General features: G+C 38.7%; 2 protein-coding genes across 9 annotated transcripts in view; one reads left to right on the plus strand and one right to left on the minus strand.

Annotated features, from left to right (window-relative positions):
• The window catches only part of LOC109067730 (neogenin-like), a 135,903-nt gene extending 118,353 nt beyond the window's left edge, over positions 1 to 17,550 (plus strand). For 2 of the 8 annotated variants that reach the window (XM_042760995.1, XM_042760999.1), the window contains exons 13-29: positions 375 to 519; positions 2,223 to 2,333; positions 2,415 to 2,609; positions 3,504 to 3,599; positions 5,867 to 6,099; positions 6,210 to 6,348; positions 6,521 to 6,627; positions 6,736 to 6,931; positions 7,396 to 7,428; positions 7,812 to 7,874; positions 8,662 to 8,800; positions 8,899 to 9,134; positions 11,549 to 11,641; positions 12,166 to 12,324; positions 13,345 to 13,593; positions 14,162 to 14,286; positions 15,158 to 17,550. In XM_042760995.1, coding sequence (XP_042616929.1) covers positions 375 to 519; positions 2,223 to 2,333; positions 2,415 to 2,609; positions 3,504 to 3,599; positions 5,867 to 6,099; positions 6,210 to 6,348; positions 6,521 to 6,627; positions 6,736 to 6,931; positions 7,396 to 7,428; positions 7,812 to 7,874; positions 8,662 to 8,800; positions 8,899 to 9,134; positions 11,549 to 11,641; positions 12,166 to 12,324; positions 13,345 to 13,593; positions 14,162 to 14,286; positions 15,158 to 15,241 — 2,403 coding nt within the window. In that variant the 3' untranslated portion in view covers positions 15,242 to 17,550. Of the gene's footprint in view, positions 1 to 374; positions 520 to 2,222; positions 2,334 to 2,414; positions 2,610 to 3,503; positions 3,600 to 5,866; positions 6,100 to 6,209; positions 6,349 to 6,520; positions 6,628 to 6,735; positions 6,932 to 7,395; positions 7,429 to 7,811; positions 7,875 to 8,661; positions 8,801 to 8,898; positions 9,135 to 11,548; positions 11,642 to 12,165; positions 12,325 to 13,344; positions 13,594 to 14,161; positions 14,287 to 15,066 lie in introns of all 8 variants that reach the window. The other 6 variants (XM_042760998.1, XM_042761001.1, XM_042761000.1 and 3 more) reach the window with 5 other exon arrangements.
• Positions 17,432 to 24,125, minus strand: part of LOC109067733 (40S ribosomal protein S17-like) — a 7,555-nt gene continuing 861 nt past the window's right edge. Inside the window, exons 3-5 of the mRNA XM_019084646.2 lie at positions 24,080 to 24,125; positions 17,799 to 17,864; positions 17,432 to 17,552 (exon numbers count right to left, since the gene is read on the minus strand). The exon at positions 24,080 to 24,125 is cut by the window's right edge and continues 60 nt beyond it. Coding sequence (XP_018940191.2) covers positions 17,475 to 17,552; positions 17,799 to 17,864; positions 24,080 to 24,125 — 190 coding nt within the window. The 3' untranslated portion in view covers positions 17,432 to 17,474. The remainder of the gene's footprint in view (positions 17,553 to 17,798; positions 17,865 to 24,079) is intronic.

Raw genomic sequence — 24,125 nt, forward strand, 5'->3', positions numbered from 1 at the left:
TGCCTTCATTATCCCAGCAGGCACCGCGGGCCCTGCAGCTAGCCTTTTCCATCCATCCTGAGCTGCATTCCCGCAGGCTCCTCTACACTGCACAGCTTTATCTATTATTCATGGGTTCGGAGCTGGCTGGTTTTGCTGCTTGCCCAATGCCCTCTGCTGCAGGACTGATATACTTGCACATGCTTAATTACTTAGGTTAGATGCCTACACACAGGCTTGTTACTATGGTGACTTTGCATGTACCATAGGTGTCCGGAGGAGGTGCAGCGCTAATTCTCCCCTTTGATACACTGTGGTTATTGCTCTGGAAGGAAATCAGAATGTGTGATATTTAGAATGTTTTTTTGGTTTTCTCAAATGTGTAAACTTTGTAGAGCATCATGGTCAGATGGCAGCCTCCACCAGCAGATGCTCAGAACGGTGAGATCACCGGCTATAAGATCCGCTACAGGAAGGGAACGAGGAAGAGCGAGGCGGCGGAGATTACTTCTGGATCGCAGCTCTATCAGCTCATAGATGGTAAGCTGAACAACACTTCAAACTCAGAAGAACTGACAAATATTTGGTTGTTTTCAAGCTGTTGACTTCGGTCAGTAACTGTGTCATTTGGCTGATGGACAGCTCAGTTCCAAAATCTACTGACAGACTTGACTATGCAAATTCTGTAATTTCTACATTTTTTCCAAATTACAAAAAAAATTAAAAATATAAAAAAAAACTTTTTTCTAAATATGTTTTGTTGTTTATTGTTTAAATTGTGTATTTAAAAGTGGTTAATATATTTTTAAATGTTAATTTAGTTTCCAAATATTTGATTTAGTTTATAGATAGATTATTTTGACTAATTTAAAAATGTATTTATAATTAATTCATTAAATATATATTGTTAAACATTTACATATATATTTATTTCGTATTATATTTTTACACATTATCTAAATATTATATATGTATATATAATATATAAAATATGCATACATTATAAGATATTATTATAGGCCTGTCAATTTAGTTACTTCAAGTTAATTTAGCACAATTAATTATGAAAAATAATGAACAAAACTGACACATTTATTCATCTCCCCTGATCCCATTTTGAATAATTAATTAGTGTGTCATGTAATTAATTAGATATTTTTTTTTAATCTAGTAACAGCCCCAGTGTATCTGTCCTTGGCCATCCTACTCATGATACTGGCATAAGTGTCAGCCATTGGAAAAACCCACATTGGTTGAGATTTTTTATTTATTTATTTTTTTGAAGGCATGAGTAAATTTTGTACATACCCTTGTACACCAGCGCTTTTGCGCTGCCATGTCAACCCCACCAACTGCTCTGGAAAATATATATTTCTCAGACATTACAAAATAGATGAGCCTGCAAAAATAAAGCCTCATGTGACAAACTCTATCCATTAATGAAACAAAAGTGAGAATTAAATTCAAAGTAGATTTCAACAGCTTCATGGGAGTCATGCTGTGGTTGGCATCAAAGAGCATAATGGTTGTTTTCTGTTCCATTTGAGATGAGATGTTTGATAGTTCAGAGGCTCCCACAAGGCTGTAGGAACAGCTCTGACTTTTGCATTCGACACTCTAAGCAGACGCTTATTAACATTTTAAAGCAATTACAACCTCTGGCTTATTTAACGACAGCAGGCATTCCTTCATCTGTGAAAACCACAACATGCCCATTGCATCAGACGTGAAATTATGAACATTTTTTTTTGCTTTCCCCCTCTGCAATCTGTCAGTTCTCATTTTGTTGTTTGTGTCAGTCCAGTGTAATTCATATTTGTAGAAGACCTTTATAAATCAGCACTCCAGGCAATACTGTAGCGTGTAGGTCAGTATGTCGTACAGCAGAGCCAATGATGATGATGCGGGGGTGGTTATCGATCTTATCTCGTTAAATGGATTGAGAAACATGGAGCATTGTGAAGCATCTTTCTGTTTGTTTCCAGAGAAATGAGCTGACTGGTTGATTGAGATGTGGTGCTTCACTTTTACAATTGCACATACTTAGGGTTAGTGATTTAAAGTAGCAGCGCTCTAGGAACCAACCAGAACATCCTAGGAAGCGCAAACAAACATAAAAATTGAGTTAAGTTGTGCACTTTTAGCTGAAAATATTTGTTTTACAAAGCTTGTGAATATGTATATGTAGAACCAAATTCAAGTGAATCAAAAGCTTGTATTGAAGTTCTTCTTGTATTTTTCAGGTCTGCAGCGAGGCACTGAATATATGTTGCGAGTGTCTGCTATTACGGTCAACGGCACGGGTCCGGCCACAGACTGGACCACTGCTGAGACGTTTGAGAGCGATCTGGACGGTAAAAACAGGCAGATATCTTGTGAGTACTGGTGCTTGATTAGAATGACAAAGTGTAATTTTGCCTGTTCTTTGGTTTCAGAGACAACTGTGCCAGATGTCCCGAGCTCCTTGCATGTGCGCCCACTTGTGAACAGCATTGTAGTGAGTTGGACACCGCCAGAGAACCAGGACATTGTGGTGAGGGGTTACACCATCGGCTATGGGATCGGCAGCCCTCATGCCCAGACTATTAAAGTGGACTACAAACAGAGATACTACACCATTGAGAACCTGAGTAAGATCTTCCATTATAATTATAATGGGGCTTTGTAAAAATACTTTGTTTATGAAAAAATATATTACAAAAGGGGTAAGACAATACAAACAAAATATATTACAAAAGGGGTAAGAAAATACATTTAGGGTGAAATTAATTTCTAAAATGTTTTTAGTAAATATTTAAATTGAACATTGAGTTGGAGCTTTTAAATTCAATTAAACATTTATTAAAAAATAAAATTAAATAAATATAAGTAAAATTAATCAAATAGATTTATGTAAATCTATTTCAAAATATATTTCAGAAAATGATTAATTAATAATTTTATTTATTTATTTATTTATTTCCCATGTAGGACTATAAAAACTTGTGTAAAAAAGAACTCATAATTCAACTATTTCAAAGTATTAAATGACATTGTCTGTGAGAAAAAAAAAGAAAGAAAAGGTTTATGCTTATTGTGATGATACATACCAAGTTTTACCATATCACTATATCCTATAATACCAGGAAACTATATTATCCACGGAAGCTCAGTGGAAACTGAATTGGTCATTTTAATTGACGTTTCTAATCATACACACCTTCATGACATGAAGTAGCAGTGAAGAACTGTTGCCTCTAGAAGTGAATTAAAGTAAAGAGAATTGGGTAAATGGAGTGTAGGTACTCAAGAGTGGGAGATTTGGCCCTCTCTCCACTCCATTGTAATTACATTTGAACGAAAGAGAAAAATAATCATCAGAAGAAACAGCATAATTTAAGTTTTTGTGATTCATCTAATTACACAAGAGCGAGAATCAATAATGGTGTTTAAATATGCACCCCTGCTAGGATGATGAATATGGTTGAAGCTCTCAGTGGAGCTGCGGGCTTGATTAGCTAAATGATTGTCTTTCTCCCTGCCAGATCCCAGCTCACACTACGTTATCACACTGAAGGCCTTCAACAACGTGGGGGAGGGAATCCCTGTGTACGAGAGCGCTGTCACGCGACCCCAATCAGGTAGGTCACGGCCGGCACCACTCAGCCTTATAACACACCACACCTACAGCTCCAACATACTCCTCCATGATTGCCATTACAAAAAAAAAAGTTTTTAATTAGAGCTCAAGAAGCTTGATGTCTGCAAATCTCTTCTAAAACTGCATTTCTGTTATTTCTGGGTAATCATCTTGACAGTATGGATATGCATAGTGGTTGAGTGTTTGATCTCATTAGAGACCATCCTAAGAGTTCCCCAGTAAACTTGTGGTCTCTAATGCTTCTGCTTCCTAGCAACCAGAGGAATTTTCATGATTATAAGATACAGATAAAGCCATCTGCACTTCACAACTGAAGTGGTGCTTAATAGCGCCGTGCATGATGGAGATGCAGAGGTTTGATCAAACACTACTCTTACCCGACAACATAAAGGAACATCTTAACATGACAGACAATTCCAGGAAATGAGTCACAACACCATCGAAGTGAACATTGACATGACATAGCTAAGTAGCACTGGTCAAAGATTGTACTTAACATTTTAAAACACTGGTGATTTCATTGTTGTTCAAGATGGAATAGCCATTTTTATGAACCTTTGGAAATATTTTGACTACCGAATGGTTCACAGAAAAAACTTAATTGTGATTGCATTTTAAAATGTGATTAAAAAAAAGTTTTCAGGTTTACTGTGCATGTCTGTAGGGCTGCACAATTTATACATCAATATGGCTATGAAAAAAAAAAATATATTTTACATTGCATAATTTTACATTGTACTTCTGTATACTACTCGATCCCTTACTGGCTAGTTTTTATTAGCATCAAATTAAATATGGTGTCTATGCTCACTAAGGTCCATAATATGACCAATAATACATTAAGAGTGCCAACAACTTGATTCACACTGCATAGGGAATGAAAGAGTGAAAAACTGAAGCTGGCCACTTTCTGAACTCCAGAGGATTTCTCACCTCCCGTTTTGATCAATGGTACACTCTTATTACCTCCCAGTATGCAATTTTCTACATGGCATTTCTCATTTCACCTGGTTTACCTTTAAATGAACTCAAGGAAACCTGCTGCAGGGGCTTTGAAGATTTCCTGCAGAGCGGCTCTTCCACCGTTAAGACAGAACGTTGTAATCTATACTAACAGATAATGTTGACAGTTTTGCCTCTTCTGAGAGTACCAGAATATACATACACATTTAGCTTAAAATAAGATGTATTTTGTAATATTCTGTTACTGCATGAAAAGAAGCACTTCCAGGAAATCAGTAAGTGAATTACGGTATGCTAAAGAGTGGAAAAAGAGTGGAATCTTAGGAAAACAGGTGATTTAAGGCAGGCAAACAGCTTTAAATCTATAAAAGGATCAGACTTCCAGACTTATTTGTTGTGCTGGTATTTGACGATATCATATCAGTAAAACCAAAGCTGCATCGCACTTTGAAATTATTTTTATTAATTGGATCTCCAGAACCTTGACTCAGACAAGGTCATTGATTCCACAAATAAAAATGAATAGACAGGAAAGAAAAATAAAAACCTTTTCATTTGCCTATTCATTAGAGCAACAGATCTCAACCTTTTTTCATTAGCTGAACACTTGAGATCTTGAAGCACACATAATAATATGAGATTTTCTAACCTTGCATTGCATAGCCTATAATAAGGTATAGTAAATGTAATTGCAGTTGTAACATTTGACATTTAGAGAGGAATCATGAGCATTTAAAAAGTATACAAGTGTGACCTTGCTTTATCCAGTGCACTTTATTGTAAAGACTGTAGTTTTGCCCTAACAGCATTGTTTTATCCATGTAAAATTCTAGATGAGGATTACTCTGAATCTAAGGTCTATCAGCAAAGTCCTAACCATTTTGCCCACAATTTAACAGCTGTACACTGTATTCCATGCTCTTTGTATATGAACTCCCACTGTCCGAATGATCATTTTCCTCCTTTATTTGTGATGTAGCTGGTAGTGAACCAAGCTGATGTAGTTCCTCGACTCATTGTAGATGTAACTGTAGCTCTGGATGGTTTTGTGACTGTCTCTTGATATTCTGTTCTAATCCAATATTTCTCTCTTTCTCCTTTTCCAATCCCACCTCCACAATCCTCCCTTCCTCACCTCCCAATTTAACCCATTAATCCGTTCTCCCCTTCGTTACGTCTCCCGTCCTTAAACCCTCCCCTTGTACATGTAATCACGCTCACCTTTTTTCACCTTTCACCTTTAAATTTTTTTTTGCCATGGGACATTGTGTAATTTGCTTGCAGACCCCATAGACCCTGATGTTGATTTGTACGAACTTTTCCATGCTCCATACACTCCAGTACCAGACCCTTTACCCATACTGCCTCCAGTGGGTGTTCAAGCCTCTGTTCTGAGCCACGACACCATCAAAGTCACCTGGGCGGACAACTCGCTGCCCAAGAACCAGAAGATCACAGATGCACGTTACTACACAGTGCGCTGGAAGACCAACATACCTGCAAACACAAAGTTTAAGGTATGGTTAGCAGAATCTAGGCTCCTCGCAGCGTCTGCCAACAGAATGAGGTAGTGGAAGATGGAGAATCTTTGGTTGTTGTAGCACTGACATTGATTTTTTAATTTTAGGTGGCTAATACCACCACACTAACTCACACTGTGGCGGGTCTTAAACCTAACACCTTATACGAGTTCTCGGTCATGGTGACCAAGGGCCGGAGGACAAGCACCTGGAGCATGACTGCACATGGAACAACTTTTGAAGCAAGTATGTATTCAAGATGGGGCAGGTTGTGGCCTCATCGTTTCAGTTTATTGACTCATCAAGCAGTGATGTTGTACATGTAAATGCTCTCAAGGAGCAATAAACTTTGCATTTACATAAAGTGTGAAGGTATCTCTGGATTTGTAGTCTTGATTTATTTTATCTTTCTCCCCAGTCCCAAGTTCTGCACCTAAAGATGTGACTGTAGTGAGCAAAGAGGGACGACCACGAACCATCATCGTCAACTGGCAGCCACCTTCAGAAGCCAATGGCAAGATAACAGGTGTCAAAGTTATATTAGAAATATATTACCAGTTAGAGACAGTGATGATTTAACTTGCCTGTTTTATCATTACAATGTGCCTCTGTATGACTTTTTCTCTGCCTTCCGGTTACATCATTTACTACAGCACTGATGTGAATGCTGAAGTTCATGACTGGGTCATTGAGCCAGTAGTGGGGAACAGGCTTACCCATCAGATTCAAGAGCTGACCCTTGATACCACCTACTACTTTAAGATCCAGGCGCGTAACTCTAAGGGGATGGGTCCCATGTCTGAAGCTGTCCAGTTCCGCACTCCTAAAGGTAAACCAGCTCATTCGTGCTGATGAATAATGACAATCACTGCTGCCTGCTGAAAAGACCAGAATATGTTGGGTTATGATTTCAAAAATACAGCGGGATACTGGTGTAACCACCAGCTTTCTTATCTGGCTTGACCAGCAAGATGTCCTTGATCAACCAGAAGAGACCAACTAGACTATAATGAACTAGCCAAAACCAAAGTGGACAAGTATGAAATTTCATGCTGTTCTTTTCAGCAGGGTTCGGTTGCAAAATTGTAATTAGTAGGATTTAATATATTCAGCTATCATATACACATACGCTATTTTTAACCTAATCTAGAGCTTAACCCTTTGCGTTTACCCTGACCTCGCCAAACTTTCATACTGGCTCATGCACAAGCCACCCATAGGGTTCTGCTTAGCTCTGACTGCACGCCTCTCTCCCTCTAACCTGTCTCCTCTCCTTCTGCTTTGTCTTGCTAGCTGAATCCTCTGACAAAATGGCTAATGACCAAGGTAATTGCTCTCTCTTCTCTTATTCCACTAATGTCCTCAAACTGAAGTGAGCAGCTTGTTTTCCCTGCACACTGAAATGTATCAGCAGTCACGGAAAAATCAAGCTGGTGTATAGCAGGAAAACATGTCATTTGCTTGCCTGACTGCCGTTTACTAGTTTATCAGCAAAATGCACATGTGGCTAATACTTCATACTACTAACAGTCTTTGCCCAAGCACATTTTGGTCAAATGATGAGTGTGATGCTCTTCTCTGAAATACAGCTTGTGGTTTATCTGTTTAAACTGCATGTTATGGGTGGATGTGTTTTAATGTGAACTTTACACAAAAGCTGTAGATTCCAGTGTGCCACCTGCCAATTTTTCTTATCTGACCCCTTGTAGCTCCAGGTATATTGGTGAAATCAGGAAGACCCTCTGCACCAGAACAAGGTTTTGGATCAGTTGGTAATTGCGGTTTTTTATGTTTCCAAAAATACACTGTAGAAATCCCCTAGCAATGGCTTTTCAATGATGTAGCATACCAACAATCAAGAAAACGCCTTAGTACTGTACCTAGTACCACCAAGCAATACCGTAACAACCACCCAGTGGTCACTAGCAACCACCTAGCAACGCCCTTGCAGTGCCTTACAACTGCCTAGCAGCATACCATCAACACCATATTAATACCCAGCGAACACCTAGCATCCACCTAGCACCCACCTAGCACCCTACATATGCCTTAATAACAGCCTAGCAACCCCTTAGTAACACCTATCATCACCTTGCAACCACCTAATAACCTAGCAACACCTTCCTTAACAAGCTCGCAACCATATAACAACGCCTTAGCGGCGTCTTGCAACACCCTATTACCAACATATTAACACCCTATAAAAAAAACGAGCAAAGGCTTTGAAATGCCCTAGTAGCAACCAACCAGTTGTCCCTAGGAACCACCCCAACAACCTAATAACAACCTAGCAACCACTTAACAACACCCTATTGGTGTCTTGCAACCATGTATAAACACCTTATGAACAACATATTAACACTTAGCAACCCCATAGCAAAAATTCAAGCCAATTCCCTCTATATTTCTGTCTTTCAGGCCATTCTTTCATAAACATTTAAGGCTTTAAAAAGTTTTGAAAACTTTCAGGCGAGAATTTGACGTGCCAACATTCAAAGTTTGCCTTGACAAATTTTCCTTTTCTTGTAACGTTATAACCATTGGTTTTCCATCTTTCAGGGAAAACAGATATGTCTGGCACTGGTGATAATCACATCCTTATTATCGTCATAATTGTGTCTGTGGGTGCATTTACCATCATCCTGGTGGTGGTTGGTGCCTTCCTGTGTACACGCCGTACCACAACACAGCAGAAAAAGTAAGTTCCTCACAAAGTTCAAGTTTAGATCTCCTTCTGACGAACAGTCTTAATACTCAGTCCTGGCGTGAGGGTAAACTGTTTGATATGATCTTCAGGAAACGTGCAGCCTGCAAGTCTGCCAATGGATCCCACAAGTATAAGGGCAATTCCAAAGATCTGAAGCCACCAGACCTCTGGATCCACCACGAACGCTTGGAGCTGAAACCTATCGACAAATCGCCTGAAACTAATCCAGTCATGACTGACACACCAATCCCCCGAACCTCCCAAGACATCACCCCGGTGGATGCCTCTATGGATCCTATGCTCCAGAGACGTAACTCCTACCGTGGTAAGAACTTTGATTTAAAGACCCCATGAAATCCAAACGCAAAGAGTTTTGTTTGATAAGGCCATCTATATACACTTAACAAAATTATAAACGCAACACTTTTGTTTTTGACCCCATTTTTCAAGAGCTGAACTCAAAGATCTAAGACTTTTTCTATGTACACAAAAGGCCTATTTCTCTCAAATATTGTTCACAAATCTGTCTAAATCTGTGTTAGTGAGCACTTCTCCTTTGCTGAGATAATCCATCCACCTCACAGGTGTGGCATGTCAAGATGCTGATTAGACAGCATGATTATTGCACAGGTGTGCCTTAGGCTGGGCAGAATAAAAGGCCACTCTAAAATGTGCAGTTTTATCACAGCATAATGGCACAGATGTCGCATGTTTTGAAGAAGTGTGCAATTGGCATGCTGGCTGCAGGAATGTCCACCAGAGCTGTTGCCCGTGAATTGAATGTTCATTTCTCTACCATAAGCCATCTCCAAAGGCATTTCAGAGAATTTGGGAGTACATCCAACCTGCCTCACAACCGCAGACCATGTGTAACCACACCAGCTCAGGACCTCCACATCCAGCATCTTCACCTCCAAGATCGTCTGAGACTGCAACAATCGGTTTGCATAACTAAAGAATTTCTGCACAAACTGTCAGAAACCGTCTCAGGGAAGCTCATCTGCATGCTTGTCATCCTCATCGGGGTCTCGACCTGACTGCAGTTTGTCGTCATAACCGACTTGAGTGGGCAAATGCTCACATTCAATGGCCTCTAGCGTTTTGGGGAGGAGTTCTCTTCATGGATGAATCCCGGGTTTCACTGTACAGGGCAGATGGCAGACAGCGTGTATGGCGTCGTGTGGGTGTGCGGTTTGCTGATGTCAATGTTGTGGATCGAGTGGCCCATGGTGGCGGTGGGGTTATGGTATGGGCAGGCGTATGTTATGGACAACGAACACAGGTGCATTTTATTGATGGCATTTTGAATGCACAGAGATACTGTGACAAGATCCTGAGGCCCTTTGTTGTGCCATTCATCCACGACAATCACCTCATGTTGCAGCATGATAATGCCCCATGTTGCAAGGATCTGTACACAATTCCTGAAAACATTCCAGTTCTTTGCATGGCCAGCATACTCACCGGACATGTCACCCATTGAGCATGTTTGGGATGCTCTGGATCGGCGTATACGACAGCGTGTTCCAGTTCCTGCCAATATCCAGTAACTTCGCACAGCCATTGAAGAGGAGTGGACCAACATTCCACAGGCCACAATCAACAACCTGATCAACTCTGTGCAAATGAGATGTGTTGCACTGCGTGAGGAAAATGGTGGTCACACCAGATACTGACTGGTTTTCGGACCCCACCCCCGGACCCCCCAATACAGTAAAACTGCACATTTTAGAGTGGCCTTTTATTCTGGCCAACCTAAGGCACACCTGTGCAATAATCATGCTGTCTAATCAGCATCTTGACATGCCACACCTGTGAGGTGGATGGATTATCTCGGCAAAGGAGAAGTGCTCACTAACACAGATTTTTGAACAATATTTGAGAGAAATAGGCCTTTTGGGTACATAGGAAAAGTCTTAAATCTTTGAGTTCAGTTCATGAAAAATGGGGGCAAAAACAATTTTTTTTGACAATAGTTTTTCTCTTCTGAAAATGGATTAGAACCCTCCTTCAATACCCTCTACAACTGACTATAAGTAGCAAGTAGCTATGATGTAAACCTAAAGGCAGTTGCACACCAGATGAGAAGCGCAGTGCCGCACCACGTCTAGAACAGTTCATACAACAAGTACAACACAATGTAGCTGGGCGCCGCGGACAGAAGACGTAAGGCACCACTGATGTGCGTACACTCATAGAAAACAATTTGTCCAAATTTAAAAGACGTTGCGCTTCTCGTCCGGTGTGCAACCGCCTTAAGGCTGCCTAAAAAGTCCCTTTGATATGTCCAGCAGCAAAATTCCTGTTATCAGTAGGAAACCATACATCAACACAGAAAAAAAGACTTGTTACCATTTCATGGGGTCTTTAAACTGCCTTCATCTCTGCATAATCATTCCAGCTGCTGCTTCTGAAGGATGCTTCAAAGTCATGTCTACTGTTTGTCATTATTGCTTGCGATTGGCATGTTACTTGTCTAAAATGGAAAAACTTGCAACCTTTTGTTTTCGTGGCATGAATGGTGATGTCCATCTGCTGCTGCTCTCCTGATATGTGTGTCTACACTGCCCTCTAATGGACAAACAATAGAATCCCAATGCAATAGTGAAAACAACACATGATCTTGGCAACTGACTCTAAGAAGTCAGCTGGTTGTCTTCATATGGCTCTTGTATTTGGAGCCTGTTGGGTGGGTAAGCCTATCTCAATCTGATTGGCTGGTCACTGTCTGATTTACAGGCCATGAATCAGAGGACAGCATGTCTACACTGGCAGGCCGTCGGGGAATGAGACCTAAAATGATGATGCCCTTTGATGCACAACCTCCTCAGCGTAAGTGTGCGATCCTGAACCAGGGACCGGACACCCTTAATTTGGCCCCTTTTCTTTCAGTTAGGATATTAAACAATTTATGCTCTTTGGAATAATATATACTTATCAAACAAGTTTCCCTGAGTGCATTATTGTTGTTGCTGGCCAGAAAACATACTCTACTCAAGTACATTTTGAAATGCATCAGAATTTTCAGGTCAACTGCTGCCATTCCAGAGCAATGGTCTATTGCTCAGCAAGAGACAATTGCTCAGCAAATTAGTTAAAGCTAGTTAGGTTAACAAACGGCGACGAAAGAACAGGTTAGCCAAGAATTTGCATCTGCATTTGCATACTTGTCTAGAGTATGTTTCTAGCCCTACAATAATTCTTTAACCTAGCAACATACTGTAGCATGTCTTTCAATCTGTGTTGTTCTTTGTTTGCATGAGCAGATGTTATATATGCACCATGCTTTTCATAATCTCATAGCTTTGTGTGCAAGGTCTGAACCATGGCGCTGTATTATTTGTGTCCATTCGCAGCTGTGATTAGTGCTCACCCCATCCATTCCCTCGATAACCATCACCATCATTATCACTTGGGCAGCCTGTCCTCGCCAACACACAGCTATCTCCACCACCAGAACAGCACGCGGTCCATCACCACCCCCATCTCTCATCTAGACAGGGCAGAGTCCACAGGTGAGAGCACATTAGTGGGGCTTTGTGAAGACCTTCATCATGCCTGGATACAAATTTGTTACCCCATGTTGAGTCACTCTTCTTTTTTTCCCTCTCAAAATGGAGGCACACTTGGTTGGTGACCGTAGGATTGTAGTGAAACTTTCCATCTCTCTTCATTTTCCCCTTTATCTCATGATGAGAACATATCTCCTTGCTTTAGACAAAGCTTTGTAACATTTGTATCGCTTCCAGTGTTCCCTACTGGAAAATTCAGCCCAAACCAGCATTACTGTAGGTGGTAGCTGGTTTTACTTAGTTTTTTGCTTGGGTTTTTTGCTTGTCATTCAGTGTTTCAACCTGCTCTGGGTTGTTGATCAACTAGTGGACCTGGTTTCAACCTGGTCTTGGTCAAGCTGGTTAGAGCTGGTAGACCAACCAGCAAATAACCATGTTCCAAAAACCATTTTCACCAATTTAAAGGAAACATGAAATCAGAATTTACCCTGTTTACTTTCTTAAAGTCAGCACGGAATGAAAATCTGTTTTCTATGTTGATGTAATTGACCTTATTGTAAACTATTTGTCCATGTTTAATTAGTTAGTATTTGCTGGACTATTCCAGTCATTTAATCCAACTTAACCCGCCATTTGTTACAATCGAATGCAAGCTCACATTTTGCCAATAGTTGTTTCAATACTGTTAACATTAATGTAATAAATCTCATGGCGATAATACCAAACAACTATACATATGAGAAAGAAACATTAAAATTGGGATACATCAAGATGCTCTGGACTTTCACCTTCAGTCCCCACATCCTAGTCAAAAAAAGATTGTTCAAAAATGGTTGTTTCAGAAGGAGAGTATTCCACCTACTCACATTTAGGTCTGGCCTCTTTAACATGCTATTACCTGTTTCTTTTTCTTTTTCCCAGCAGACTTCTCATGATGTTTAAGGTTGCTTGTATGCAACACCCTCATGTATAATAGTATGCAGTCTGCACCATGTGCTGACCCATGTGCTTTTGTAATTACAGAGTCAGTAAGGAACATCCCTAGTGCTGACCTGCTCCCTCCATCTGGGCAGCCCTGCTGCACCACTGACCTTTCAGAGACAGACATTAGCTACCACAGTTCAGCTGCTGAGGAGGAGCCAGTATTCACTACGCCCACAGCACACGTTCGTCCCACACACCCACTCAAGAGTTTTGCAGTGCCTGCCATCCCAGCTCACTCCATGTATGACTCGGCAGCATTACCCAGCACTCCACTGCTGTCTCACACAGGTAAATTCCCCCTAATACAAGATATTCTATCCTTATTGGGTGATGCAATCTGTGGTGTCTAAAATAATGACTTTTAACATTAAAATGTTTATAAAAGATCAATTTAAATTTAATTGAAAGATTAATTTAGTCAGGTACATTGAAATGCAAGCTAAGCTAATGGTATTTCAATTGGTATAGTTAGAAGATAAATTTCTTATCAGCATTAAGTTTAACAAAATCTTTCCAAGATGTACCTTCTTCCAAATTCAAAATAAAAGCATTTATAGCATAAGAAAGGTTTGTGGAATATTGAGCCTAAATGGTACATATACAGTGAGAATATAATAGGTCCTAAAACAGAGCCTTGTGGGGCACCACAGTTTAAAGTGGCTGAAGAGGAAGACAAATTGACTGACGGAAAATTTTCTGTCTTTTAAATTGAAAACTAATTTATTCCTTAGATATAGTTGTCAAACTCCAAATGTTCTAAAAAGAACTTAATGGTTTGTTTATCTTTATAATGAATAGCACAAAGTTTTATGGTTAAAAGGGAAAAAGATAGACTGACTTCTGTGATTTGTTTTAGGGCCTCACTCAGTTAAAACAGCCTCTATCGGTACATTGGGAAGGACAAGAACTCCTATGCCTGTCATAGTTCCAAGTGCACCGGATGTCTCGGAAAGCAGCAGACTGCATGAAGATGCAGGGAGTGTGAGTACTTTTGTTCCTATAATACTCTGTACTACTTTTTCTCTGTACATTATGGCTCTTAGAACAAAACCATGTACACTTCATACTGCATACATTTCTGTTATGCAGTATCCTTTGAAATCTGTAACATGCAAAAAAAAAAAAAATTGCTAATATTATTTTTGTTCTCATCTAGGAGCTTTAACTATATTAAACGTAGTTCGATTATTTATACAGTGGCAATAAAATCTATCTATAACATCAGGATATCAGTAAGGAACCAAAGTCAGCCATCTGCTCCAAAAATATGTTTTATCTAATATAGGGACATGACAATATACTGTATAGTAGAAATGACCTATTTACGACATTTGGCATTGCATTCAAGGTATACATTTTATTCATTATACATCAAACTTATGACATTGATGTTGCTGGTGCCATGCTCTACTGTTTGAGCTACTGCAATGTCATGTACTATTTTGTTGTAGCAATACTGTTACATACTGAGTATACTGTTATACTCAGTATGTAGAATATATTACAAAAAGCTAATAATAAAATGTTTTACATCTTTTTCTTCTCTCTCAAACCTTTACCTGCTTCTCCCTTTTAACGGCTGTTTTTATTGCTTATTACGCTTATCATAATTAATTATTGTAATTTTGCAATTTTTTTGAACTGAATTAAAACTGCTGATTGGTTCGTTTATTCTGCATAATGCACAACTATACTGTACCCCTTCATCCATTACCACGCATGTGGCTGTGCTATTTGATTTCCTGCTTTTTTTTTCTGCAGTACCATTGACCATCCCCTCATAAACCCAGTTCCCCAAACCCCAGCTCACCCCAACCCCACCCCCTGCAGTAACCTTCTTCATCTCCCTCAGAATTACGAGACGGACGAGTTGACAGAGGAAATGGCCCATCTGGAGGGCTTAATGAAGGACCTAAACGCCATCACGACAGCCTGAGCACAATCCTCACAATAACACTAGACCTCACCTGCCATGAGGAGGACGTACAGCACGGAGGAGTTCTCAGTCATTCGCTAAATGGAGAGAGAGAAGAGAGTGAGATAGAAAAAAACCCTAATGTTTGGCATACCTTGCTTACTCTCAGGAAGGAGAAACCCATTAAATGAGGACAGTGGACATTCTGAGAAAGGACGTGGTTACTTCAACCAGATGATTGTGATTTTTCTCTCAGCATCCTAAAACTTTTCCTTGTTTGAGTGGAGACTGTTTGAAAAGACACCATTTTATTATCCTACGAAAAAAGGAAATCTACATTATGCTGGTGTATGTGTTGGTGCTTGTAAGGCACAATTTACAGTGTTTCATTTGTGTCTTTTCTTTGTATGTTTTTGTATCTATATATATTGCCCCGTTCCAGTGAGCTGAACGTTGGACATCATCCTTTTGTCCTTTTTATTTCTGCAACTCATTTTGTATTAAGCATTTTGATTGATGTCTCTTTCTCTTTTGTATGTCATATAATGTGCCATGTCTTATTTTCTTAAACATATTTTGTATTGTTTTATATGCATATACACTTATCAGTTTGTATATATGTTTAAAATGGACTCATTTCGTCACCGTAGCGATGTTTTTGGCCTCTCACGACAGTTTCCGTTTATTCAGACATGCTGCTTTTTACTTTTGCTATTAGAATGGATTTTTGCAGTTTGCAACGTCACTTCCCCCTTCTATATTATGCCTGTTTTAAATGGGAGTTTCCTTCAGATATGCCTTATTAAATTTGTGTGGAATGGCAGATATCAGTACAAATGGGAATTATTTTCAAAATGCTTATCACACAACACTGTGCTATTTATTTTTTCCGAATGCTGGTCACTCAGTCCGGTGGTACGAGAACATAAACCTCCGTCACGCATGCTGTCAGACTTGGTGCTGAAACTCAAAACTTCAGGTTCTACACAATACTGCTAAATGAACGAATTTGGTACATTGGAAAGTGCTTTATATGGTTTATTTCCTCTTGCTGCATTGGTCTGAATTCTTGTATCAGAGCTTACACAAACTCAGTGAATGAATGAATGACAACATTCACTGTGAGGTTTTACAGACCACATTGTTGGCACTTAAGGCAACAAAGTGCAAATGCAACAGACTTTTATACTGAACTCATCTTTTCTTTTTCCATTATATTTCTTGTATTTGTTTCATATGAAGTATTTGTATAGAATGTCAATGTGTGAGGCAAAAACTCCCAACTGTTCCTCCCCTGCTGGATATGGTTTTGATCTGTAATTTTACCCAAAGAAAATATGTAACAGCAATCATCATTTTGTTTTATGAATTTAATGTCTCCTTGAACATTTTCTTGAATGTCATTCTGACTGTAAGAAATTCTGGGTGATTATAGAAACGTTAAAAAGCTTGGTAAAAACAATATGACCTACTTGGGATAACCTATCAAGTTGTAGATAAACCTTTATTGCACTTTTTCAGCAATTTCAAGGAAAAACAAAACAAAACCTTTTTTTATATATCCTGTGTTTTGAATATAAATCTCTATTTGTGTAATGTAGTGTCATCGTTTAGCATAGGCAGCTGGTCTTATTTGTTCTTTTGCCTCTGAAATAATATTTGGTTTTACTGTGTTGCATATGCAGAATTCTGTTCTTGCTTATTTCTGTACAAAGATCTTCTTGCTGTCTCTAGAAATACTCTGGCTTTTTAAAAAAAAACAATAAGAACACTGCCTTTGGTTCTCATTTACTTGCATGCACTTATTCTGAACTGCACTTTTAAAATACCCCCCTTTTCTCATCATTCTCCAAACACTGGTTAGAAACAGCTAAAATTGAGCAACTGTTAATCTCTGTTATATTTCTATGACTTCATTTCTCCATTACTATGGGGAAAGTTGGTTTTCATATAATGAACACCTGGCACAGGTTAAGTATTTAACACATGTAGCATGTCTTCTGCATTTACATATCAGATTCAGTTGTATAGCTGTGCTGTATCAACATTTCAGAAACTCTTTTGTACAAGCTAGTTTAAAACTTGCTTTAACAGGGCGCAACTGCATTGTATTACAACTTGAACAGACCAGATCCAGTGTTATCAAGAGAGATGTCAGTAGAAGAATGATCATCTAGATGATCAAAAATGACTTGTTCAAACACAAGGATGTTCTTTTTCAGCAGTCTTTATTGACTTCTGATAAGTAACACATCTAGACTCCTCTGGGTGTTTTAAAGTTCATTCCAATGCTTGGCTGGGTGACCTGCAAGTTGGAGATGTTGCCGAAGTCCTGCAATGAGAGAAAGAATGGGTTAGTGTGGGTTCCTCAATTCAAGTCTGAATATGAACACTGGAATGATAACCTTTTGTTTTGATATTTCATTATTTCCAGAATATTCAACAGCTGTTCTCTAAATTTATTCAATATGGACCACTGAGTTTCACCACTGCTGTAATGTACAGCCATTACAGCACTGGAAACACAGGATTACATTTTCACAGTACATCTACACAAACTACACTCAAATCAACTTACAAAAGTCTTCAGCATTTCCTTGGTATCTGGATCAACCTCAATAATCTCCTGATCCAAAGCAGAGACCTGAGAACAGAGTGAACAAACAAGCACATGAAACAGTACTAGTGACGTCAAACAAGTATCAAAGGTGTACTGAAAGATTTGGTATTATGCTGTTTTATATTACTTCTACAAAAGCAGAGTTTACGGGAACATAATTGTCATTTTGTGCACTTAAGAAAAAATCCCCAAGGAATTCAGTGTAGTTATATACGAAACGTTTTACACCAATTGTCCAAGACTTACAAACTGGCGGTTTTAAGCCATTTATTTTTTTATGACATTTTAAAATAAGTCTCTTGCAAAAAAAAAAAAAGAAATTTATGACGGAGGGTAGGGATTTGATATTTGTATTGTCTTTAATAGTCGTTGTTTTAACCATGTAGAAGCATTATCGAACATGTCACTTAAAAAATAAAATAAAACCTCTTTCACTGTGTGACGCGGCCCAGCAGAGTACAGTTAGAATGACCCCAAATTCAATATACAGGTCCTTCTCAAAAAATTAGCATATTGTGAAAAAGTTCATTATTTTCCATAATGTAATGATAAAAATTAAACTTTCATATGTTTTAGATTCATTGCCACACCAACTGAAATATTTCAGGTATTTTATTGTTTTAATACTGATGATTTTGGCATACAGCTCATGAAAACCCAAAATTCCTATCTCAAAAATTAGCATATCATGAAAAGGTTCTCTAAACGAGCTATTAACCTAATCATCTGAATCAACTAATTAACTCTAAACACCTGCAAAAGATTCCTGAGGCTTTAAAAAACTCCCAGCCTGGTTCATTACTCAAAACCGCAATCATGGGTAAGAGGTTAACCCAGAAGGCCATCATTGACACCCTCAAGCGAGAGGGTAAGACACAGAAAGAAATTTCTGAACGAATAGGCTGTTCCCAGAGTGCTGTATCAAGGCACCTCAGTGGGAAGTCTGTGGGAAGGAAAAAAAGTGTGGCAAAAAAAACGCTGCACAACGAGAAGAAGAGGTGACCGGACCCTGAGGAAGATTGTGGAGAAGGACCGATTCCAGACCTTGGGGGACCTGCGGAAGCAGTGGACTGAGTCTGGAGTAGAAACATCCAGAGCCACCGTGCACAGGCGTGTGCTTTTGAACCAGAAACAGCGGCAGAAGCGCCTGACCTGGGCTGCAGAGAAGTAGCACTGGACTGTTGCTCAGTGGTCCAAAGTACTTTTTTCGGATGAAAGCAAATTTTGCATGTCATTCGGAAATCAAGGTGCCAGAGTCTGGAGGAAGACTGGGGAGAAGGAAATGCCAAAATGCCTGAAGTCCAGTGTCAAGTACCCACAGTCAGTGATGGTCTGGGGTGCCATGTCAGCTGCTGGTGTTGGTCCACTGTGTTTTATCAAGGGCAGGGTCAATGCAGCTAGCTATCAGGAGATTTTTGAGCACTTCATGCTTCCATCTGCTGAAAAGCTTTATGGAGATGAAGATTTCGTTTTTCAGCACGACCTGGCACCTGCTCACAGTGCCAAAACCACTGGTAAATGGTTTACTGACCATGGTACTACTGTGCTCAATTGGCCTGCCAAACTCTCCTGACCTGAACCCCATAGAAAATCTGTGGGATATTGTGAAGAGAAAGTTGAGAGACGCAAGACCCAACACTCTGGATGAGCTTAAGGCCACTATCGAAGCATCCTGGGCCTCCATAACACCTCAGCAGTGCCACAGGCTGATTGCCTCCATGCCACGCCGCATTGAAGCAGTCATTTCTGCAAAAGGATTCCCGACCAAGTATTGAGTGCATAACTGAACATATTATTTGAAGGTTGACTTTTTTGTATTAAAAACACTTTTCTTTTATTGGTCGGATGAAATATGCTAATTTTTTGAGATAGGAATTTTGGGTTTTCATGAGCTGTATTCCAAAATCATCAGTATTAAAACTAGGGATGTCAAATTTTGATTATTTCCATGGTCGATCGTCGTTTAAATTAACGATCAATTAATCGATTAATCGTTAACCATAACGCTGCAAAATGCGTCTGTTGCAGGCACGCAGTCACCGACATGACGGGATGTGCAAAAGCCACACGCGCACACACAAACGCTTTCTCGCTTGAAATTAAAGGGGTTTTAGTCTGAATAAAATGCTAGTAGCAGGATTCTAAAATAAATATATGTGATTATGATGATTTCATAAAATGAAGGGAGCGCGCCATACTTTTGAGGTCATTTTACTTTGTTGACCATTTCCTATCCTGCACGGAGACCGCTGAACGCGCCGTCTTTAAATGGTTTTGTGGTGCTCGTTGTTGTATTTCAAAACACAAATGCAATGTTTTCAACTGACATTATGGCATTTATAATAAAATTATCCCAAACGTAACTGTGGCGCGCGTGTGACTGCGCTGCACATTAAGTGAACCGCTTACATCGGTGCTGCTGCAGCAAAACACTGCTGCTCACATTAATTTGATCCTGCTGGATTCTGTCCTAGAAAATGTCAGATTTTTAAAAATTAAAAATCCGGCATACAGTGCATCAGATCGTGACAGTGCGTGCGTGCGTGCAGACGAGGACGAGCGAGCGCGGCTTTGGCTAAATTTATTTGGAGGTTATAGCTCATGCCTCATTAGGCATAAATCAAATGTTTCCATATTCGCAATGCATTTGAATGTTAAGCTAATTAAATTTATAATGTAAACTAGGCTTGTACTTTACATGCATTCGCATGTAGACGACGGAAAAGATCCTCTTCACATGAGCAAAAACTACCTTGGCATAACAGCAGAGTGAACCGTTATACTGCGGACTATTTAAAATGACCAGTGTAACCTTTTAAATGTTTCGTTGACTATTTTATTTTGATAATGAACAGACTGCGATGTAAAGTTTGAATCGCTAGAATATACGTGTGCAGCAGGCTCCGGCGCGATCGAAACAACTGAGACATAAAAAATAATAATAAAAAAAAAACCTTTTCCGGAAAAGTGTTTACTTTCATTTGTGCACACTCACAATAAAAACAGAAGATTTGTGCTCTTGTAAAATAAAGCAAACAAACAGAATGCGTTGTCATCCTTTTTTTTTCTTTCCGTGAACGTATGGAGCGCAACCCACACTTATGTTTTAAATCCGTTATCTTAATTATTGAAGTCAGATATATTTCAAATATAAAAAAAAAAAAAAAAAAAAAAAAAAAAAAAATGAAACCGTATTGTTATTTTTATGTTTGGGCCTATTACTTATATAGGCTATACATTTTCCTTAAAGCATCCCATTTTGTCCCAGGGCTTGAGAACCTGTGCCCTAGTTACTGTAGGTCCATGCAGAAACTTGTGAACGATGCTCGGCGTCACCGTTTAGTGACATCACTGAATGCGCATGGGAAATAGTATTGTGTGTGTCAAAGCGCCTATTAATCGCTGTTTTGAATCCAGCAATTATTTATTTACAAATTATAAGCTCTGATTATTACAAGTGTGGTATAAAAGCTTTGTTTATTAGAGGAATAATAGGAAAATGTTAGATCGCGAGCTTGCCTTTGGATGTCGTTCGAGCCTATAGCCTACATTTACGCGGCTTTGTTCTGGTTTGCCGGTTAGTCACGAATTTCCACAAATTCAATAACATATAGGCATTGTTTCTTTTCTTAAATCTTCACATTCTAACCCTCTAATTTCGCAGGTTTATTTTATTATCTTTCACTTTTAATAACTGTTTTCGCATCTCTTACTGTGGTAAATATGGGAAGGGAAATTAAAAATTTCATGAATTAAGAATTCGTTCAATTTATTAATTTGTTCCCTTATTTCACTTAAATCATATGGGTTATTTAGGCCAGGGAACAAAATTAATGAAACATGGACAATTGCCACAAATGAATAAGTCGTAGGAACGAATTAACAAGTTGTAGGAATGAATACTACCTGTCCTGTCACTGTGACCCGCAGCCCTGCAAAGCGCACGATATGAAACAGTTATCTGATGAAATGACTTAGTTACTACATTTCTATTGCTTTTTTTTGTTGAAGAACTTTTATGTTGTTTCTATTTTAATGTACTTTAAAGTTTAAATCACATTAAAAGCTTAATTTGTACATTGTGAATGAATGATGATGCTTTTTATATACCCGTGACCGTCACTCACAGCCGCTCGCACGTGTTTTGCGCATGAGCCGCACGCAGTCCAACATTAAATCGGTTAACCGACCATCGACAGCCTTAATCGACTGCATCTCTTATCGACAATTAATCGATCATCGATTAATCGTTGACATTCATAGTTGAGTCTTTAATGGAGATGTGATATTTAAGTTGGTGTTCAATGAATCTAAAATATATGAAAGTTTAATTTTTATCATTACATTATGGAAAATAATGAACTTTTTCACAATATGCTAATTTTTTGAGAAGGGCCTGTATGAGTTGCCAAAATGCCCCGTGTGAGTTTGTCTTATATTTCTATATGACACAAGCATTATCACATGAGCAAGAGTGTGGTTTTCCCTTAATATCAGCTTGGCTGCAAATGTGATATTTAATTTATATAAAATCATAAAAGTTTAAAAGTATAACCGTTTGAATTTTAGACACTTTTGTCATCAACAAAAATGGTTCTAAAAATCGCAATGCAACACAACAGTGTTTCATTCCTCAATGCAACGTTTTTGAAGAATCAATGATCCATTTATAAAGACATTCATCTGCTCAGTTCCTCAATGAATCAGCTGTTAGAATGAATCTGTTTAATGAACGCCTCACTCATTAAGACAGTGACATGCTGCAACCTACTGGCAGTTTCGGTTTCATTAAAATTCAAATTCAAATATTCCAATATTCCAATCCAGTATTCAAAATGTTTAACCCTCAAGCATCCTTCGGGACAATTTTTTTTTAATATATATATATATATAAATAGTTTCTTTAATCTGAGCCGTACAAGACTTGTCTACTTTTCCTAAGCTTACCACCTGAACACACAAAAAATTGACTCGATTCAGTAAGTGGTTATATTAAAATAATAATAATAATAATAATAATAATAATAATAATAAAATAACTCCTTAATCTATGCTTTTTTTATTTGTCAAATAAAAATCAATTAAATTGAACAAAGCTGGTCATAACATACAGATAAATGAAGGGGGGGGGGGGGTTTTTGTTGAATAAAAAGTCACGCACATTCAATATGAAAGAATTGAATGAGCACTTTTCAATATTTTAAATAAATATGGTACTTTTTTAAAAAAAAAAAAAAAAAAAAAAAAAAAAAAAAACACCAAAAAGCACAAATAACTGCATAAATTGATAGTTTTTTTTTTTAATCTATTTAAGATATTTTGGATGAAAACCGGGAGGCCTGTGACTGTCCCATAGACTGCCAAGTAAATAACAGTCAAGGTCCATAAAAGGTATGAGAGTCATCATCAGAATACTCCATCTGCCATCAGACGTGAAATCTGCGTTATATGAAGCAACGGGAACACTTTTTGTTAGCGAAGAAAACAAAAATAACGACTTTATTCAATAATTCCTTTGTCAGCAGTCTCCTCTGTGTCTCTCCATATCACCGTATGCTGTGTATGCTCTTCTGTATCATCAGAGCCACAAAGATGCACTGTTTCTACGTGTATTTAGCTTTGATTTGATATAAAACGGCGCATCCTTATAGATAAACACAGAGGAGACCATTGAATAAAGTCATTATTTTTGTTTTCTTCGCTTACAAAAAGTGTTCCCGTCGCTTCATATAACCCAGATTGCACGTCTGATGGCAGATGGAGTATTCTGACGATGACTTTCATACCTTTTCTGGACCTTGACACTGTTATTTACTTGGCAGTCTATGGGACAGTCACAGGCCTCCAGGTTTTCATCCAAAATATCTTAAATTGTGTTCCGAAGTCGAACGAAGCTTTTACGGGTTTGGAACGACATGTTGGTAAGTGATTAATGAGGGTTAAAACAAATCTCAGTGCAAATTCATCTACATACTTCTCCAGACAGCATCTTCTGTGCCACTTCTGGAGTGCAAAAATGAATTTTGGTTGGTAACATTCTATAGTGTCTTATTCTTACTGAATTTGATTAATAGAAATAACTTGGCAAGATGTCAAACACTGTCCCTTCAATTAAATTTAATTCGTCAGCTAGATGACAGGTCTTTCTTTTTTTGGGTGGAGGGTTGTGTGTACCTGTCGGTGTACCTTCTGTATAAACCTACTGATGAGTATTTAGTGTGAGCTGAACCGTTACTGACCTCTGGGACGTAGTTATCCCGTCTCTCTCTCTCCTCCTCCTGCAGT

The sequence above is a fragment of the Cyprinus carpio genome, chromosome A7 (assembly GCF_018340385.1).
Source record: "Cyprinus carpio isolate SPL01 chromosome A7, ASM1834038v1, whole genome shotgun sequence".
Taxonomy (NCBI): Eukaryota; Metazoa; Chordata; class Actinopteri; order Cypriniformes; family Cyprinidae; genus Cyprinus; species Cyprinus carpio.